Source organism: Polyergus mexicanus, unplaced genomic scaffold, assembly GCF_030449975.1.
Source record: "Polyergus mexicanus isolate NDT 795.1 unplaced genomic scaffold, iyPolMexi1.0 SCAF_1, whole genome shotgun sequence".
In the NCBI taxonomy this organism is placed as follows: Eukaryota; Metazoa; Arthropoda; class Insecta; order Hymenoptera; family Formicidae; genus Polyergus; species Polyergus mexicanus.
This window is the reverse complement of record NW_027223321.1, coordinates 10402765-10425924: the sequence shown is the minus strand read 5'-3', so window position 1 is coordinate 10425924 and position 23160 is coordinate 10402765. Positions and strand designations below refer to the sequence as shown.

The following is a 23160-nucleotide window of genomic DNA, read 5'->3' as shown; positions in this document are numbered from 1 at the left end:
TTTGTGTAATTTTTTCGAGTATATATCACGGAATTACAGCAATGGGTTGCTCATGCGAGCTACACGAGACTCGACGCCCGCAGGCACACTAATTCAACATTAATTAATAGTAACCCTCTCGATAACTCGATGAACCCTCGAATCTGCTCTGAGAGGGCTGGCTAACCCTAGAATCCTCTCAACTACCGCTCGCTCACTCTCTCTCTCTCTCTCTCTCTCTCTCTCTCTCTCTCTCTCTCTCTCTCTCTCTCTCTCTCCCTTTATGTTCCAAAATTATCTTACTAAACTCTTTCTAACGTAAAGATCAATAGTATTATGTAATTAATTGTCGATAATGTATAATTAAACTCGATATATTAGCAATTTATCGATAAAATATTTTTTATGTATGAATACTATGTTTCATAAAACTCCAATTATCTCTTTTATAACTGCATATTATATAATATCAACTTGCGCGACACATTATTATTAAGCTAATATGTATAAATGACTCCATTTTTGTCGTAAGGTAATAAGTTAGCATCGCATGAAAGAGCACAGCGTATATTTCTCTAGAAAATTCTCCGAGCACGATCTTCCGTCAGCGAATCTCTCCTTTCACGTGTTTTTCATCTATCTTTTTCATAATACCGTGCACCGGCCGCGCGATACGCTCGGGCGATTTCGACGCTCATTGTCGCGGCGAATTCTTGCCGCGCGATTTTCAATAACGTGTCTAGCCAGCTACAGTTTTTTTACCGAGCTTCCGCACGTCGTATACATACGCGCATTACATACACACGTACATACATACAGACACAAGCGCACGTGTATATGAGAAAGCAGGCGGACGAATTTCCAGCGATGTTTTAATGCTCGTCGCTCCGCGTTCGCTCCTGCAATTCGTTCGACTTTCATAGAAGGAAAGATTTACGAGGATTTTAGCACTGGACGAACTCGTGTTTCGGGCACACGCGTGCGGCTTTGCATGCACGGACACACGGATGACGCGTCGAGAGACGTGGACGCGCGTCATAAACAAACCCTTTTCCTCCCGCTCTGATATCGGCCGAAAGCCTCTCGGCACTCTATTCCGTAACTCTCTTATATTGTCACTCTCTGGATGTTGTTGGACGCGAATTTTCTGAACGAGAAACGAACGCCGTCGTGTCTGATATCGTATCATTGGACGCGAGCGAAGGATTGAAACGGAAGACGCTGTCACCGGACGGATGATCCCGTCCTGATGAAAAGTGAAAAATAAAAGAGATTTTTTCTCTTTTCCATTTTTCTCTTTTCTTATATCTATCTCGGAGAATTATACCACACTTCCTTAGGCGCCCCATCGAACTTTCCTTTGTCTATACCCCAGCGGGATTTTCTTATTTAAAGTTCTTCCAAACTTCTGCAGGCTATGTGTCATAAAGAATATTTAATGTTCTGCTAAGACTACATCATCTAAATTATAATGGTTTTTATATGTTTGTAACTTATATGATTATCAGGTATATTATCTCTTTGAAATCGAAATTTGAAAAAGAAAAATAATATTTTATGATTCAAACATATAATATGGACCTTTTTTATCTATCTATTACTTAAAGATATATATAATATTAAATATAATTTCCTATAAATCTTGAATAATAATAAAAACTGTTCCGACAAATATGATAAGCATGATTTGAAGCAGATAATTAATTTTAAATAGTTAATTAATCTCTTAAATTATTTTTCAAATAATTTGTGATAATTTTATCTATATATATGTATAATCTGTAAATATTCCTAGTCACCGATAATCTACTAACGATCTAGGATCAATTTTTTCCATTAATATTTGGATTTTAAATTATTAAAAATATCAAATATATCTTTATATTTTCACAGCTGGATTATCAGTAATCTATAACACAGAGAGAGCTTAAATATTAAATTATGTTAAAATAATTATGCCGGTTGTGCCTTTAAACATCTCGTGTAATTTAAATATTCAAGCGAAAATTGTCGATAGTACTTCATATACATATATATACGCACGTATATAATTACTATACATTATTAAAGTACTAGAACTGTGGTACGGTCAGATAAATGCACATTAATCGTACATTCGCATCGTTGACATATCCATCCATAGTCGTGAATTTTAAAGAGCAGCAGATTGTGTATGTGTGTGTGTGTGTGTGTGTTTGCAAGCGTAAGACATTAAAGCAGAAGAATTCCAATCGTTTCGTAAGAATTTCAAGACGCAAAGATCTCCAAGCATTTCATCGTTTCCAATCAACCGATACCGTCCGCACTCATTGTAAGAATTCGTTTCGTGCGTCACACGAAATTTTAATGTGGTTGAACGATAAGAGCGTTGACGTTAAACGAATTACGCCGTAAAAGTTGACATCGGATAAAACGACGGAGAAATACCAATGACATCGAACTCGTCGGTCGACATAGATTTTGCCTCCTCGTAACTCGAACGAGTCTCAGTTTTTGCGAGCAGCTATTGGCGCTAAAGGCACCATCGATCGTCATCGCTAACGTCAGTGATGACAGCAGTGAAGTGGCGATCGGGTCGTGGTGTTAAGCTCTCGCCGGATAAATGTGCGCGATGTACTACTACGCCAGCAAGCTGACTGCGGCGGCTTTAAGCGGCGGCTTCATCGGTGGTGGAGGTGGCGGCGAGGGCGGCGGGAGCGGCAACAATAGCGGCGACGGCGGCGGCGGGGTCTGTCGATGCCACGAGGCCCAAAAGGAGCAGCGCTCCTCGCCAAGGAGGTCCACGACCCCGCAACCGGTCCAGCCGACACGGCATCATCATCAGCCGCGCGCCTCGCGCGTCTACACCCCTACCCTCGGTCCCACCATCACCGAACACGTGGTTATCGAACATCCCCGGCCCAATCACTATCATCGTCATCGAACTAAGCACAAGGTATGTGAACAGATAGCTAGAAATACTCCGTGTACGTTATTCTTCACAAGTTGGGATTGTATAATTTATTGTAAAAATATTTCAAAGCAGAAGAAATTATATTAATATTTCACCAAGTCTTTTTTGATTTTATTATTATTATTGTCTCGATGTAAGTTCGTACGTAAATGTCTAGTTAAATTAGAGAAGTGTCTAGTTTAGTATTTCACAGAAGTTTTGTGTGAAAGTTTGGGAATAGTTTGCATATTGAAATTTTAATGTTGTTGGAACTTTTAAATGCCAAGCGGTTTAAAGCTGATGCATCACTATGTCGAATATTATTTTATTCGGCAATAGAATCGTTTATAGTTAATTCGCATTGCTAATATCCAGTTGTCTTCTGAATAAAATATTTATGTTGGCGATGTATGTATGCGTGTGTGAGATATTCGATTGTTCTATTTATTATCAATTTACAAAAGGCTTCTTCGTAAATTTTTGTGAGAAAATTCAACGAAATATACCGAAAAGCGATTCAGGCGCTCTCGATAACACAATTATCGATTTAAGCTGCGCTCACTAATGAGTTCAAATAATCCGATGAAGGATGCCGAATATATTTCGACTCTATAATCTGCAAAATGCAACAGAATTGGAGTATCAATTCTAACCATTATCAACTCACTACTCCGATAACGCCTCTGACTCCAGAATGCATATCTAATCGGCAAACTTTTGTCTCTAGGTCGGTTAGAGTACTCCGGAAATTCGGAAAGCTCGATTGTCGAGCCTGATCGAATTTCCGTAGAGTTTCATGCATGCCCATCGAAAAGTTTCCTCGTAATTTCGCTTACGTGTGTCTTCGAATTTGATTAATGGCACAGTTCGCGAATTAGATGCTCTGTGCAAAATGATGGTCGCGAGCGCTCGAGACACGGCACTTGTATTAAAACATCGTAGATAAGGGAGGAGGAGCGTTGCATTTGCACTAACGTAGTTAAAGGGGCCACTAGATCGAAACTAGAGATCGATCGCGGCTACGTAGAGTTAATCTACACCGCGTCACGGACTCTGATAAACTCGACCCGGAATCCTCCATGGAAATAACACAGATGCTCGGTGGAAATTAATCTCTCTCGAGCGAGGTCAGCGATCGCGGATCCGAAAGCCGGCAAGATGTCTCGTAAAGCCAAAATAGAGATCCTATTAGGTCTCGAGTTTATCCCTCCTGAACGAGGGGTTAGGGCTAAAGCATTAATATTTCTTGCTGCTAAGCTCATACGAACATGAGATCGAACTGCTTTTTATTTCTCTCTTTCAATTAATATTTATATTATAATATTGCAACGTATATAATGACAGTTTGCAAATGTTTTGCATGAGTACATGTCACTGTCACATAATTAAACTTTATAATTTTTAATAACAATCTTTGAAATCAAATATATAAATATATACTGCTAAATCATCGGTACATGGTGTATGGATAATATAACATAAATAAGGATAGTATAAAATTAAAGAGAATAAATTTTTTACGCAAAACTTGCCATGATCAATATATCATTAATAAATTATTGTAATAAATATAATATTGCGTTGAGGGACATATTATTTATTATTTGAGGTATAAATTCGAGATGAGAATTGAGAGAGACAAGTTTATACCGCGCACGAAATATAAATCGCGCCTCGCGGGACAATACGGTTATTAAACACTGAATGGCAGCGTCAAACGTCTGTAATTAGCAGATAAACGATATCGATCCTTTGACCCAACGTGCGTAATAACATCTGCTGGGCACATCACTCTACATTTCCCTAATACATTATCACACATCAAAGTGAATCGACTCTATATATCGTGCGATATTCGGAATACTATCCGCCTGATGTGCCGCGACAAAACTTTTAATTAAACGGCATTTGACACATTGTACGTCAACGTGCGTTTGCAGTTAGTTTAGTATCGCCGCTCTCGCGTACACGCGAATAAAACGCAAGAATAGTTACTCGAAATCTTACAATAAATTATTACAGCACATCCTTCCTGTGACGTCAAATTTTACACACTATCGCCGATCTTATCTTTGTTATTTTATCGCAAGTTTTTAATGAAGCACTGACGTGTTTTTTTTGTTTTTTTTCGACGTTCTCGCAGGATCAACGAAAAAGTTTTATGCCTTCCGTGGTCGAGGGGTGTTTTTTTGAAGGAATGCGATTAGCGCGACGAGGCAATTAATTTGAATCGCACCCTCCCAAGACGACGGCCTCCGCTAATTTAATTTTAATTTCCACGACCCTTCGTGTTCGTTCCCTCAACCTGAGGCTGGATGACGTGCAAACAACTGGAAAGATAATAGAAAATTATTGAGTCGAGAATGAAACAGCAAAAATTATTTTGTGTCTTATACGACACATAAATCTTTTTACATTTGTAAAAAGATAATGCTTTTTAAGATTTCCATTATTATTCAATTACAGATTCATTTCAGTAGCACTTTGTACAAATCATCGTCGTAATTTTCGCGTGTCCGCGAAAAATAATTCATTCAAGCAGTCGAATTTGATAGACGGTTCAAAAAGGAGATTTCTGCAAGCATAGGATTTTCTCGCCGACTTTTGCGCGAGGATCGGCTGGACTTTATCCACGATTCAAACGCAGATCAAAGGCCACGATCTATACCTTACGAGGGACGAGGAAATTTCACGAGCATCAGAAATCCTTCTCTGTTCTTTTATTTCTCTCAATTCATTGAAAACCAAGACCTGCTGAACGTCTTGGGTTTTACATAATGGTGATCTAGAAAAAAACTCGTAATTTTGTTCTACGGACTTCGCATGAGTAGCTAAAATAAAATACTAAATTATGAATACAAAACATTTCTTGTAATTATCCAAATCAAACGTTCCTTTCAATTATTTTGAAATAAAGATATTTCAGAAATTGTGTGTTATATAAAAATACGAATAAACGAATCGTTGTTTAATTTTTATGGCAAAGGTAAGACGAAGATAAGACGATACAAAATTGATTTTGCACAACTTTAATATCTACAGAGAACAATGTATCCAATATGAGCACGTGATGAAAAAAAAAGGTTTACAAAAATGGACAAAGTTTTTACAAAAATATTCTCTCTCCGAATAACACCACATAACTGTATAGTATCGCAATACTACTAATTTACAGCCTACTATCATGCGCTCGTGAATGCGTTTTCTCTCCCTCTAAATTTTGCTCGCGAATTTCATTATTACCAGCGAAAAAAGTGTGAATTTGAAGTACACGATACAGAATAAAACATAATGCAAGTGTGTTTCTCGCAATGCGTCACGTTGGAAAATTGTGTCTGTTTGTGGTTACGTGAAATGCATAGCCGTGATGTTAAAAATACATTCTTAAAACAGTATGTCTAATAAATATCGGATCAGTCAGATTGAAATACACCCTTTTATATCCGTTTAAATAAAAATATAAAATCGTAACAATCCAATCGATATAATCCGTATGTAAATATGTGTATGGTGTGCGCAAGTAGCGCATAACGAAAAATTTATATTTTCTATTCGGATATTGGTTCACAATATTACTATCATCAACATTGTTTATTGAAAGAATATGTAAAATTTAAAAAAAAAAATCATATTTTTCTATTAGAAATGTAAAACAAAAAATATTATATTAGAAATACATATTACTTGATTATTAATTATACTAATTTATTATTAATTATACTAGTTTAATAAATTACGAGGAACTATAACAGCTGTACTGATTACTTTATTATTTCTCAAATATTAATATTTGACGTGTCTTTATATCGATGCAACAAATTCTTTTTGAAGAAACTTATATAGATATTGTATATATTTTTGTTGTTAATTTTACCGTAATTTTAGTGTTCTGTCATTTTTATATAAAACACACATCAACATTTCCAACACGAGACATCATATTTCGTTGACACATCGTGAAACATCAAAGTCATGGATCATTTCGTCACGGAAAACATTACACTCGCGCAGAGTACTCGCCAAAGCCGTTCGAGTATGTCAGAAACTACACAAGTGTGCGCACCGAGGGTATAAAAGTTTTAAGCCGAGACAGATAGGTCAGTCGACGGGATATCCGATCCCTAGTGGTTGCCGCTATACCTCTATTTCCTTTTTTTGTCGATTCTTTTTTTACTTTTTCTCTCTCTCTCTCTCTCTCTCTCTCTTTCGTTTCCTCGCCAAAGAAATTTCCTTTTTACATGTACGTAAGGGAAGCTGTGTATTCATATACGATTGCGCCGCTATATGGTCATTTATCGAATGCTTCGAAATTTTTAATATAAGAGAAAGGAACAAGTACTCCGATGACAATATAGTAAACTGATTTTTTGTCTTTATGTTTTCGCGAATTTTTCATCATCCAGAATTAATCCTAAAGATACGATTTTAAAATTGCGCACGAAACGATTACGGATTAATTCACAATTCAAAAGCTATCAAAGTAGGAACTCGCGAATCATATATTGAAATACCACAGTGCGGTGGCGCAATTTTGTCATTTCTTTCCTCGGGAACCAGTTTCCTCGTAGAGTAGCGTCGAATCAAAAACATCCCCGCATACGGTGCGCATATGTACTATGCGGGAAAAGCAATTGGGAAGATAGATTCATACAAGCTGGAAGCTCTCTCACAATGGCATCTCCAGCACAATGGACAGAGATCGTGAGAAATCACGTTTCTCGTCGCTAGTTCCTTCAACGGATCCACGAATGTATCAGATTCGTTGTGCGCATAATTTCTTTTTAACGGAACTTGGTTCATTTATTTATCGTATAACTTTATTTTTCAGTTGCCAAAGTATATTAGCGATTATATTTTAAAATAAAATTCTATTATAATAATGTTTCTGAAATTAGCTGAGGGGAAGAAGGGTAATTTCAAATTTATTTACATACAGTCTTGATGCTTGAAAATATTTTACATAACATTTTTACATAAAATAATTTCAATTCGAAAAAAGCTAATTAAACTTCACAAATTTTAATTAAACAATGCAGCTAATAGTTAATTCCTATAAAAGTTTCACGGAAGGTATAAGAAAAACTTGTTTAAATGCAAATTATCATATTGCTCATATAAAGTTCGAAGTTACTCAGAGAGGTAATGTTACTTTGGCGAAAGTTACTTCAATTTATTGTACGATTCGTCAGCATTTATGCGTGTACCATATGCACGCGCGCGTCAAGCGATCGTGTGCGATATATACGGCGGTCCCGGGTCGATCAAAACATCGCCGGAGTTAATTGCTGGCTCGTTAATTACTCGTCTGGATTTAACCACGAAGTATGACGCTGAATATAGCACGGGTGCATCAATCCTGCGTCGGAAGATCTGAATTCATTAAGTTCGATTAAAAACAGCGAGAATAAACGGCCGTTCCGGCCGATTTATGAATGGGTAATTGTCGTATCAAGATATTAAGATAACGTATCTAGGCGTTAATTATTGATTGCACTCTGCTCTCATACGGATATTAATCTTTAGATATACATCTATCATAATTTTAAAATATAATATAAAAGTTTATTTATAACGACATTGAAATACAAAATTTTATATTGCCATATATGATTAAAGTCAGATAATTCTATTGACGATTACATAAATTGTATATAATGTACAATAATTAATATCAATTAATGTCAGAAATTAATATTATTGAGAGATACGATTTTATCACACTATTATATTATATTTTAAATTGACGTTCCATTTTTTTATAATCGATGTATATGGTAAGTAATAATCTATAATTATTATCCAAAATAGAAGCTAATATGCTCACATCTCATTTGACATTGATTTATTTAAAAAATGCAATTAACAATAGGACGAAACAAGTGTAAGGTGATGCGAATGTGAAGCATTCGAAATAGCAATGATATTGCGTTATATTGATCGATAACAACGAAACGATAAGCGACATTCGATGACTATTTGAAAAAAAACATGTCGACTAATGTTCAGAAAAGGAAGAAAAACAATGGTTAATGAGGTATCAGAAGCATTGCGCGTTTGTCTTCCTCGTTATCGTTACTGCGATGTTGCAGTTACGCCGATAACAGAGTGGAATCGAAGTAGTAAGAGGATAATAACGAGTTCTAAAGCCCATCGATAAATCGCCTCGACGTTTCTTACCGTCATCGGCCGCTGGAAAAAGTTTTAGATCGACGACGACGTCGTCGTTGGTGAAATTTTCCTCCTATATACGATGCTTCCGAAAACTGTTCGTCGCGGCCTAACTTGCGAAACAAAGAGCATCGGCAATTCCTTCCGAAATCTGTACAAATGGCCGATATCCACCGAAAATTTGTTAAATAATCATACAGAAGTTTATCTAATTCAGACAATGTAAAAGGGTACGCTCGTAAACTTTGTGCGGGAAAAAGCGTCGACGAAGCATAATTGGTTTGTGTTTCTAAAGAAACTTTGTTTCTATTGCTGCCAGAGACAAAATAAATTTCAAGCGAATATTATGAAGTACACACACTGCATAGGACGTAAATAATAGCATAATTATTGCGATCGCTTTGTTAACGAAGTAAATCTTGTAGTATGCTACAATGCAAAACGGTTCCTTCAAATTGTTACGGCGATTGCTAATAATAATTTTTGGGATAATTTTAACATTGATTTTTTCTTAACTCAATCGAGGATATAATTATTTTATATTATTGATTTATTATCAACATCAGATATTATATATAGTTATTTATACACATATTGGATTTAAATTTTTGTTAAAATAAAATCTATTTGGGATTCAAAAAAAAAAAATCTAATGAATTATTTGTGTATATTATACATATATAAATTAACCTTAATTAGATTAGCTGTCAAATTGCCGTTAAGAAAAAATTGTCATTTTTATTTATATCAATGCAATTATTATTCGTGTTGATGATATGTTTAAAAGAGGTAGAACTGCAGCTTTTTTATTACAAATCTCAAAATGGTCTATTTTATTATTTGTTTTTATATCCTGAAGTTGTCTATTATTTTTATTTTCCGTTAGTGTGTTGCGTATGTAAATACAACTCTCACATATCCTATTTGCATTTTTCTACTTCAGCAATGCGTCGTTCTTCAAGCTTTTGAGTCAGAATGGAAATTTTTATTCCTGCCGCGAATAAAAAAGGATATGTTGCAAGCGGTTGACAGCCACACTTCCGTTCGTTATATATTTTTACATCAGAATATATGACTAAATTAAACATGTAGTTTCTGGATAGGAATGCACGTATTCCCTTTTCATGAAAAGCCTTTTATAAAGCAAAAGAACACGTAAAATGAAAAAACGAAACGACATACATATATCTATTTTCCAATGAGATGGCTGTGACAACAAAAAGAATTCACTATATAAAATAAAATACAAAAAATATATTTGACGTGTCCAAGCATCGCATCCAAAGCATAAAGAGTGGAAAAATGCAATTATACCTCGTATATAAAAATGCAACATAGATTATAACACAAATACAAATAAGATTTTAGCGATATTAATTACAAGATGAAATCAAGATGATTAACTTTCTTTTGAAAAATGTATAATTATTATATTTTTTAAGATATTGTGTGTGGACCCCCAAATATAAATTTAATTAAGCAAATTATTGTAGGTAAATGAAACGAATTCTCTCTCAATATTTCATTATTATTTTACAGTTTCAATATGATTTTTTATGATAATGTAAAAAAATTATAAATATGATATTTGTTATAAAGAATGATTTTTAAACGATAAATATCCCGTATAATATGTAACACTGTGTGTATTATATTTAGTACTATATTTGTTCATCGCGAAAGAAAAGTTGACTAAATTCGTTCAACTATTACCATTTTTTTAAATTGAAATATTAAAATCAAATATACTAAGTCATGTTAGATTTAATATGTCCTATTTTTGACTTTAATAATTAAATATTTCAATTTAAAAAATGATAATTAGTTGAACGAATTTAATCAAGTTAAGAACTTTTTTTCTTAGTGAAGAAAACTAATATTTAGTAATATGTATATATGCATTTGAGTGTATGTCTGTGTTTATATGTATGTATATATAGCGTTGAATTTGTAAAAGGCTAATTTTTCAGTTACCAGCATATATTTTATTATGGCAAAAGGTTTTGTTGTCTTGATTGCGTATCACGATACCGCGATCACACAACCGGCAGGTGGCTAATAATTGCGTAGGGGTGTGAACGATGTTGATGACGACCGTGATAAAGGAGAATTCCTTTGAGAGCGTATCGCACGCCCGCAGATACGACGGGCCTCGGGTAGCTCGCTTTGAAGACAAGTCATTATAATCAAGTCGAGTGCAACTTAGTTAACAGTATCAAACCCTGGTCTCAATGGCGCCTCATATATTGGCGCGAGAATGCGACGAACGAGACAACTGACGCGACGTATACGTTACGATGGCGATGCAACGAGCAGCTTCGCCTTAGGAGAGACTCGGTCGCGTGCAAAGTTTTGCCATTATCTCCCAAAGTATCCTACCGGCGAAGCGTCGGTACAAAGCTGAATCCCTAGATTCACCCAGTTAGATAAACGTCGATTCTGACGCCAGTAGTGTCGGATCGCCTCGTCCATGTCGTCTGTCGGGTTTCATCACAGCGATTTCTTAAACGACAATTTGAATTCTTTTCGCGATATGAATTTCTAATTCAATAAAAGTTTCTCCGAGTTCTTCTGGTTAAATTTTATCCGAGCTTAAATAAACTGTTGTTGTGCAATTTATAACAATAAGATATTCAAAGTTCAAATGTAAAGAGTTTAAAGTAAGTATGTCAGTAAGAGCAGGGTTCAATGGAAAAATAAAATGTTTTTGACTGACACGTAAAAAGATAGATTTGGCAAAAACTATTAACAAAAGCACTATTAATGAAAAATAATTGACGACATTATGTCACCACGAAACAAAGAAAATGCTTGTAATCAATATCTGAGCAAAGTTGAGAGTAGAGAGGATAGGTAGATAGGTATTTGCATAGAACAAATTGCTGAGACGACAGATAATTTTCCCTGCAGTCGCCATCTTTTCATTCCGCTTTCTCTTTAACTGGGATTAAACAATACCAACTAATTAAGGATTCGATATTACCACGATAACGTCAACGTACCGCTACGTCTTGAAGTGTTCGGAAAATTATGGAACTCCCTGAAAACTTTCAATTGCTCTCGCATCTAATGAATAATTTTGCGATCCCTCTTTACACTTAGTAATTATCTCTTAGCGAAACTATAAAGTCAGCTAGAGGAGAAACTAAAAGTACTATAAAATCAATATTTAATATGGCTGTGAGCTATCTTTACTCATTACATTTATATGAAAACATACGAGATGGTTTAGATGGAGTAAGAGATTTAAATAAGCATGAAAAACATTTTCTGTACAAATGAAAAAGGGGAAAAATATCAGGGCTCTCTCTTTCTCTCTCTCTCTCTCTCTCTCTCTCTCTCTCTCTCTCTCTCTCTACATTTATATACATTTTATACTCTAATGTTTTTTTTTTTTTTAGTTTTAATTTATACTTCTTACAAAAAAGTTGAAATCTTATTTATATTGTCTGACGAAAATCTCTTATCGTTAGATTAATAAAGTAATATACACGTATATTACTTTATTAATCACAAATCTCATGATGTACTCACGCGAGTAATACTCGACTTCATTTTAATATCTGTCCGTTCATGCTGCACTTATCTCATAATTATTGGGAAATATTATTCTTTGTATCATTCTTTTCTCAAAAAGAAAATCGGTCGAGAAAAAATCTGTTTCATCCTAAGGGTCAACTCTTGCCCTACTCACTTCGTTTTATCGACGTCGTACCACTGTAAAAAACGACGCTGCGACGTCAACAGGATTTTTAATCTAGCTTCGGCGTTCAATTTCAAACATCGATGTCTTTGGTGCAAATTGAAGAAAAATACTCTTTCCACCAAAATTATCCCTTTTATTGTTACATCGTACAAATGCATATATGTCGATTTTAATTCTTTTATTTTGATATTTCGTTTTAGCATAATGACTTGCTTGAAAGCTTTACATCTCACTAATTTATAAAATTACAGTCTATCAAAATTTATTTAATTAATCAATGAATATATACTTTTATCATAAGCTTTTTATTTTCTACAAATCTATAGAAAAAGCAATTCAATGTTTAATATTAATATTAAATCACGTTGTTTTGGTATAACGGATATTTGATTTTCTCGCGTAAAATCGAAATCATCTATTTACAATTTACTAATTTATTGTGCTAAACTATCGGCGATACTTTGACATATAAATTATTGATTTTATACCTTGTTTTGTAGAAATACCTGAAATACGAATCGGTGTAATGGTTGTAAATCAATGTGCATGATGGATCGTGCGATCTTTCACTACGTAGCGTTGTATTTTGCAATTCATATTTTATACATGCGCATTTTTTGCGAAAAAAAGAGAGAGAATGAGATAACAGTCGGTTCATTATTGGGCTCAGGTTCAAAATCATAGCAAAAAAAAATCTGTTACGAACAATTGCGCGACAGCTAAAACTGAGGATGATCGATCTCGTCACTGGCTATATAGCGAGACGATTTTATGAAACGCATCGTAAATATTTGTTACTCAAAAGCATCGTCGCGCACAATAAAAACGCAAGTGCACGAGTGTACCTGGGACAAAAAGAAACCTATTGCGAGAACGAAAATACGAGTATAACTTCCAAAATCTGATGAATACTATTTTACTCGAGGTCGCGACGCCCATTGAAAGGCCGGAATAATGAAATGCAAACTGTCCGGTGCGCATCCTGAAGTTTATACTCAATCTCATTAATTTACCGCAATTACTTGCAGAACTTTTGTTTCGTAGAACAAGGACAACCTGCCGGTCGAACAGTAACGGCGCTTATTATTATTCCTGGCGCTTCGAGGAATATACAAGGTACATAATCTATCATGTCTACATGCGTTATGCATATAAATATTATAAGCCGTTCAAATCTATTATTATAATCGATATAGTGTAATGGCACATATAATTCATACAGTTACATATAGAATCATGTCTTTTTACGGAGTATGTAAGCTGTTATTTTTATAAGAGCTTTTTTTTAATATTAAACATGACATTATACCCTTGTCAAAATATCGATATATAGAGTTATGTCGGGTCAGTATAAGACTCGAGCTGATTGATCGTTTTTCCAACTAGACACGATGATAAATGGCAATGATATTTTTTTGATAAGATAAAAAAATAGAAACGATATATTTGAATTTTTTTCTAGCTCTTTACCATTTTTAAACGATTTTTTCAGTTGTGGGCAAGATGTTGTACCCAAAGGATACTTTTTTAGACATATTCAATAACCATCCTTAGTGTACGACATGAGTTTTCATTAAATCGAATGACTTGGCCAATTTTTTTCTTCTTTGTCAGTTGACGAAATTGCGTCAAGCTTTGGATGTCAACGACAAGATGATTCAACCAAGTGTGATCTCTTTGAAAATAAAAAGTATATTTAAAAAATTTTTTTTAAATGTTTTTATTAAAACAATAAATTTCAAGAGACATTTTATGTTCTAATTGATAATGGAATTTTATTAATTCTAATTAATAATTGAATAAATTTGATGGTGAGAAACATTGTAGTGATTTAATTTCAAGATAATTGAATTTGCATAATGCACAAATGAGAAAACATCAAACATCTTTTACCACCATCTCTCAGTCTCTAACTACGAAATTTATTTTAGCTATACAAACATACAGCAATGAACTCTTGAGAGAAGAAGGTCGATCGATAAATGCGCTAGATGAATGCTTTCTACGCGTAGGGCGGCGTCGACTTCTGAATTTCGATTCAATATAGTATTCCGGCCGCGAATAAGAAACGGATGACGTGAGCAGTCGGATCCATAATGTTATTTTGAGAATGGAAATGCGACATGAAAAAGAAGAAAGAGCGGCGAATGATTTGAATACATTTGCGCTTTGTGAACACTATTTAAAAACTTGCTATTACATTCATAAAATTTACTACAAAAATCTTTGGAAGTCTTACACTTTACCCAAATATTTCTGATTAAAGAAATATCGTGGAACATCTCTCTCTTGTCAAATAACACCATTTCAATACTATTTATCAATAATCGATATAAGATTAACATATAAAAAATTACATTTACTATAGAAACAAGAAATTTAACATTAAAATGACTATTATTTAATATTAGTATAAGTATATTAATATTATTATTAATTAGTATTATTATAATTAGTATTATTATGCGAGCATAACACTAGATTTTTATACAAAAAAACATACACACATATATCGTTAATTATGTTTTAATTGGTGATTGTGTAAAATATTGATATATCTGCGCGATATTAATTTTTATATTTACATGTGAATGATAACACATGGCAAAATCATATCAATTGTATTATAATAAGGAATAATCTATTTATATCTGGACATTTTATTACATGACTATGTCTAAATTTGTATGATACTAAATTTTTTTTAATAATCTGAGCCGCCAATTTGGCTGAAAGAAGGAGACATTTCAAACTAAGAAGGCGATAATGAGGGGCAAATCTCTGCGGGCGTCGTCATGGCGTTTGTTTGCACAACAGAGTGATGAGAAATGAGAAAAGTGGTTATTAAGAAGGCAGGAGGATTTCTCACATGGCAGCGGAAGGGCTGCCGACATTACTTACTGAGGGGTGAAAAAGCGAGGAGAGGCTATCGCAGAATTGAGTTGGGTGTCAGGGAAAGACCGTGCGCTGCTATCGGAAATTAAGGTCTACCGGGTAGGAGAGAGGTTAATAGACGCGTCAAACTGTCTGATAAATTGCAGCGGCAAGGGACTTGGTGGCATTCGCATATTCGACTTTACGATTCTGTCCAGACGCTTCACGCTAGATAACGAATAGACCTCGTAACTCGTTGCCATTAAAAACGTTTTTTTTTTTATCGTTACACCCGATTATTATTAATTATACAATTTGTGTTTGCTTTTCCCTGACCCAGGCATATTTTCCTTTGTGCTGGTTCTCCATTTGTGTCCAACGCAGATGATTTGCTAATGAATATTATAATTACATCGCAATTGCGCACTACAATTAATTTTTTTATCAAACATTTTAATTTTCTACAAAAGTATATGTGTGAGTTAATTAAAAATTTCTTCTTTAAATATCACTTTGAGATAAAAAATTGTAAATGTCGTCTTCGATTATTTTCCCTTAAATTTGCTTTTTGCATTGTAATGTCGTCCATCGATTTTAGAATTATTTTGTAATCGAGATTAGAAGACAGACGACGGACTAGTCATTGCATGATAAATTACATCGCTCCCTAGTCCAAACTTGCGAATGGCTATTCCGCGTAAAATGGGGCACTTCCGACACTCAACCTCGCTCGTGAAAGCTCTTCGTGTTTGGGTGGTTCTAAGCGGAGTGGTTGCTCGTGTCGTCGTGTTAACGATTAATAAGACGTTTCGCGAAGCGCAACGTTTAAACATTAAATTGAACAGACCGCATTCTACGCGTAACGTGTATGTACATCATGGAGGTATACAGTACCGCGTATTGTACATAATCTCAAACGAGCCATTTATCATTTCCAGATACGAGATTATCGATCGCCAAACATATCTCGCAGCCCATGTTTACGCGCGTGATTGTTAAGTATATATAATTTAGTCATTGTTATACCTCCATATTTATGTTTAGATTAGTCTAAGTATTATTTCATTAATTTTTATTAACTACTTTTTCATTAACACTAAGATTATATCGAATAATTTTATATCATAGATTTGTTATTAAATATACAATATCATAAACATATTGAGATCTCTCATTTCAATAGCAAAAGTATGTAAATTTTTGGTAAACGTTCATTAATTGCAAAATACAAAAAAAAAAAAGTGTACTAGATAATTAATAATTGTCAATCAAAGACATATAGATATAAAAAAAAACAAATTTTTATGAATAATTATCTAAAAAAGGAGAAGAAAATTGCAAGAAAGTGAAGACGACTTTCTTGGTTAGTTTATATTTCTGATTCTATTTGCATGAGATCACGTGAATCGCTAACAAGCACTATTCAACGACGGTTTATTGCACAAATATATCCATGTACAGCTGTACAATAATAAACCGGAAATCTGTCAGATAATTGCGAATCTTGCTATAAATATGTATTGCCTGTTGCATCAATATTGTATCTTATTTTAAGGATTGCAATTTTTCAATTATAAGAGCTTCTTCGCAATCATCTAACGATCACATTATTTTATCACAGGGTGAAAAAACAATTAACGCAATATTATTACACCAATATATCGAGACGTGACGTATCCCGTCAAATGTTTCTATGGATGCTTTTCGCGAAGGAAACCTCGCGAACACTCAGATGATTTCGATCCCTATCATAGCACCCTCATCGTGCACTCTAGGCGTCCATTTCCGAGAGATTAATTCATCGAGTCCCTTAGGAGTGCGCCTGGCATGTAACAGGCGACAGGCGCAATATACCATTATAGAAAAATATGCGAGCGAATTTGCATAGCGGATCTTTATTGCCCGGGGAACGCCGAGCTTTATTATCGCTAGAGGAGCCTGAGGTGTGGCCACGTCGTACTCTTCTAGGCCATTACTCAGACTGTCATAACACAACCAGGGAACAAGTTGAAATATACGGTCGGTCGCGCCTCGTCCACCTTTCTACGAGATACACGCGGTGCCGCAAACGAGGAAATCACCCCAAACAGACTAATTTATTATCTTGTGTTCTTAAAGATCTTCTCCTCACCTTTTTCCACATTCAATGAACCGAGCGAAGATCATTATCCTCATTATGTTGTCCAAACATTTTGATTTGTCTGCCGCCATATGTGTGCTTGTTTATATATCATAATTTTAAACGATTTTTATTTTACGAAAAATATTTATGTATTCCTGAAGATAATTAGCTTTCTTCCTCATCATACATATTTTGATTTTGTTACTGCGTATGTAATTTTTGCAAACCATTATTTTCCACGATTTCCTATGTTTCACGAATAATATTTACATATTATCTCAATAATTATCTTTTGTTTTCGTTATATTTTGATTCTAGTGTTTATTTGCAGAAAATGACCATATGTTAATGTAACCGAGTTTATTAAATCAGATAAAACTGTTTGAAATCAAGATCTGGTAAATATGCATAAAAGATTACACCTCGCTACTTAAATATGTTGTAGGGGAGGTTCTTCTGAATAATTTCCCGCAAGAAAAAAGTGGGGAAAAGCATTCGTTTAGAAGATATAATAAATTGAAATTTCACAATTTTAAAAAATGCTTTCTTTGAAGTATCAAATAAAATTAGGAACAGTGATATTTGTGTACATTTTATTTCTTGCAGGGAACATAGGAAATGTTTTTGTTTACATCTACGAGATAGGTACAGGGTCATAGATGGGTTATATAACGTAATCGAAACCAAATTTTAGTTTTAAATCAGAAATAGGTTTGAATTAGATTATACAATATCTTAGGGAAGTGGAGCCTCCCCGTAGGGGAGGTGGAACCCACTGCATCCACACAACAATTGTGGGGTGGACTTTGCGTTTCAGTTTTAAAAGTAAAATTGAAGAATTACTCAGAAGAACCTCCCCTACAACATATCTGAGTGGCGATAAAATCGGTGAGGTGTAACCTTTTATGTAATATATTTACCCAAAATCTTTTTCTGAAAAACGCATACATGGGTTAAAATCTTTTGTTGGCATTTATAACAATAAACTTGCATACGATAAAAACACTCGTTGCCTTGTCAGGCGAAATGTCCGATAACATTGTAAAATATTTTTTACTTTTCAATCAAATGTGCTCTTTTGCTATATTATTCTCGGGGACATTTCTACTTTTCGATTAAACATACTTAATCATATGTCAATACGTTTAAAACGTTAAATTCTGCCTTTGATATACTTTCAATATACTCGATGATGTTTTATTATGCTTTAAAACTTTCCGACTGATACGCGTCGATTTTTTAAATATATAGAGAAAATCCATCCAGCGAGAGTAAAATTAAAATAACATAAAAACATTTTTATTAATTAATGTAATGTCCGTTAAATCTTAGTACGATAACATTATTACTTGTGTTATACCTCGCGAAATTATTCGTGTGCAGGTGAGATGTATCCGGATAACGTGTACATTGCTCGAAGCACATGTACGATTACTCCATACGAATGCGTGTGTAATATCCACTTTAGCGTAGACGCATCGTCGGACGACGAGGACCAGTGGGAACCATCTCGTCACGTCCAATGGGGATGCTTTCAACCCGATTGGCTCGGCATTTCTCGACGCGGGCATTTCAGACGTTCGAGCCACTGAACCGTGATTAATATCGTGTTCCCTTCGTGTTCTCTCGTTTTCAGGATATCGTGAAGAAAAAACTGCCGTCCGGGAAAAGCCGCCTTTCTCCTTTCTACTCACGCAATTTCAAAGAAAATATTATTTTACTTTATTGAAAATTTGTTGCGTTTCCAATCTCCCTACGCGCAATCTTCTCTCTCTCTCTCTCTCTCTCTCTCTCTCTCTCTCTCTCTGTCTTTCTCCCTTTTGCCTTTCTTTCTCTCGGATTGAATCCTCTTGATGCAGGGCATCGTCAGCGTAACGGAAGAAATCTTTGGTACACAATCACGAAGGAACGGAAATTAATTACCGACGTTTGGTCGAACATGGTATAATTTACGAATTTATTCGTCCGCGTAATGTTTAGCCAATAATGTTTAGAATTAATAGCGAAAAATAGGAAACGTCTTATTATCATTTACATACATTTCTTTAAAGATTTCAAAAAGATAAATCTTAACTTCAAGTTACAAATATAAATTTTAATTTGTGACACAGATGAAAATAATTTTAATGTATTAAAAATATTGTGTGTGTGTGTGTGTGTATATATGTGTTCAAGTTTACTTTTTTTTATCAGACAGAAAATCACGTTGCCTTACGGAGTTTATTTTATCTGCTCTAAAACTTTGATAGATATTGTTCTTGAAACAAAGTATACTATACACACACACATACACAAAACTTTTGTAAGATATATGTACAATAAAAATTTGATTAATATAAGAAAAACAAGAAGATTATATATATATATATATATATATATATATATATATATATGTGTGTGTGTAATATATTTTGTGTGTGTATTCGTGAGTAGAGCACGCATTACTTTTCTATGGTTTACATATACTATAAGTGTTTGGATAGTTGATATTTTGGATATTTTCATAATATTAAATATGGGGCAATATAAATAAAAAATTAGGTCGACTAGCGCTTAGATACTCGCTAGTAAAGAGAACCATTTAATCTCTCGTCGTAAAATAATTTACGCGCTCTTCTTTGACCTCGCTTCTTATTACTATTGCATGACGTTATTAGCGTTATGTCTGAAAAATAAATTGCGCAAAGAAGTTCTTTCCGCTTGAAAAATACATTTCATGTCGTTGCAGATTTCTCTATTTTACGAATGTAGACGGAAGCAATTGAAATGTACGGCCGCATAAGAGATGAACATGAGGAAAATGTAACGCGCGAACAAGAAAGGTTCTTTTCGCAGCGGTCTCATGTCAACGGTAATTTACATTCTAAATTAATCCCCGCGTCTCTCATATACGCGATATTTCGTCCATTAAACTGTCGCTTTACTACCGCTGCTTTTCACTTCCACTCGTTATTTCGTTTGTTCCGTTTGTTCTCTCCAGTCTTATCCTACACATTTTTCCGATTCCGATTAATCGATACATTACTCTACAATTTTTTCACTCTAGCCTAAATTATAATAAACTCAATAAAAATTTACAAATATTTAAAAATAAATCAAACAATCTCGTATAATTCCTATGATCTCCTTTTAAATAAACTATATCCAATAAAAAGATATCGATTATTTCGTATAATATCGCAAAAAATCATTAAACGTATTATAAAGACAGGAAAAATTTCGAGCAATTATCTTTCTATTCAATGTTTCATTATTGAAAATTAACAAAGTGAAAAAGTAATTACGAACCGCCGCGAGAAATTATAGTTAGAATGATTCATAAACGAACACAAAGAGTCGACAAACCATAAGATTATTAAATACTCTAATAAATGCAAATTTAATTGCGTAGATTGTACTGTCGATTATGCCAAGAAATGAGTGAGCCGTTTGAGCGGTTGTATGTTCCTATCAATATGTAAATAAATAGATCAATAGAGCCAGGAGATAAATTTCTTAAATTGAGGAAACATTTTTCGAGGAGAAATGACTTTGCCGAATAATTTCGCAAAAAAGTTAAGTTATTTAAAAATATTGTTAAAGACATCATTTTTTTTTACTGTTATATTTAAAGACATTTAGAACGCAAACCATTATTGTATGTAAATTATGAAAAGAAGTTTCTACACGTAGAAATTATACATATACGCATCTCGAAAACGAGCATCTGTTTAAATGGATTGCCATCTAATCTTGAATTCGTGCAGTTTCCAAATTAATGTCATTTTGTATTAACTGTGCCACTTGCGCAACTCTGCAAACAGCATTAGAAAGAATTCCCTTAGGATCTGCCCGATGAGTTTACGTGGAATCTACCTCGACCACATTTAACGTTGACATGTAGTCTCGGTTAAAGTGAAGAAAATGCAAGATTTGATTTTAAAATGCTTTGATAAAAAATAAATCTTTAATAATATATATTTGAATTAGTTTTTGTTAATAAAAATATTTTTTTAGCATTAAATTTGTATTATGCACAACTATACATAATTCGAATAAGATCATTAACGATAGAGACGGGTTGTTGGTATTCACAATATGCAAAACTACAAAGTGTTGTTTGGGTTTTTTGATGCAAAATAGTATTAGCATAGATTTAATGCTATACATTTGATTTATCCCATACATCCCATACGTTCATGGAACTCTCTTCCCGATGAAAAAACCTAACGATGAAAATGCACAAAGTCGGCCGAAGAAAAATCGAGGAGCTTTACGATGCGTGATCATTTACCATACGTCCTTGTTCGGCGGAGGCCGTAGCGCTGTGCAACGAAGAAACGAATAAATGGCTTGTTTATGTGTTAGAGCGAAAGAAATGTGAAAGGCGAGAGAGGATAGATTTATCGCGCCTGGGAAAACTCTAGATATTAGACGAGTTTCGATATTGTTTTGTTTCTCCTTGTGAAATTGATCCGCGCGTTTCAAGTGCGGCTTTTCGCGACTTTTCTTTTTTTTTACATAAAGAAAACAAGCGGACATTTTTAAATTATATTAAATAAAACTTTAACTTGAACTATATGTGTTTATTATCTGAAGGATTATTGTGTGTGCGTTAAGAAGTGAAATATCTTTTCTTATTGGTATAATATTAAATGCACATATAATATCACAAAACAATAATATATCCATTTATATTTTTACTCTTGCATTTCTACATTTATTTAAAAAAGCCTAGAATAATTATTTGCAATACAAAATTGAGAAACTTATAATCCCAAATCTGCTTTAAAATATCTTATGCATATATATATATATAAGTAGAAAAACATGAATCCTAATTGTCATTACCGTCAAAATTTATTTTTCCATTATATTTTAAAAGATTTCTGAGTTACAAACGTACAGAAGACATTAAAATACAAAAGAATTATAGAATTATTCGATCAAAAATAAATAATCAGTAAGCAATCGTTAATTTTAAACATTTAAATTAAAAAAAAAAATTAATGAGAGATAGAGAAAAAGAGATGATTTGTTCTTAAAATATTAAAGAATAAAATTTTTCTTATTTTTGTTCTTGTATTCGAGAGTTGTTGCTTCGTCCGCACAAACGAGGCATTTACGCAAAGAGGCGCCTGGCAAACTTTCGGTAACTGATGGTAACTTTCCAGATGTAGCTGCAAGTTTTCCGCGTAACTCTGTCATGAGATTTTTACGACCCGCGATCGCGCTTAACGTCCTGATCCAGGCGCGCCGAGAGAGGAACGAAAAATGCACGAACAAATGGCACGGTTCTCGTGTACTGCACAACACCCCCGGCAAGGTCGGGGATTAGTTGAAAGGGTGGCGAATAATGTACGAGCCCGATGTCACTGTGTTTACGAGCATAGGCGACGC

The 23160-nt window shown here is 34.2% G+C and overlaps 2 protein-coding genes across 3 annotated transcripts in view; both read left to right on the top strand.

Annotated features, from left to right (window-relative positions):
- Positions 1-23160, top strand: part of LOC138934289 (uncharacterized) — a 255240-nt gene that overhangs the window by 160666 nt on the left and 71414 nt on the right. The window lies entirely within an intron of this gene.
- Positions 1-23160, top strand: part of LOC138938875 (uncharacterized) — a 44348-nt gene that overhangs the window by 19384 nt on the left and 1804 nt on the right. Inside the window, exon 2 of the mRNA XM_070306232.1 lies at positions 2223-2914. Within this exon, the coding sequence (XP_070162333.1) occupies positions 2582-2914 (333 nt within the window). The 5' untranslated portion in view covers positions 2223-2581. The remainder of the gene's footprint in view (positions 1-2222; positions 2915-23160) is intronic.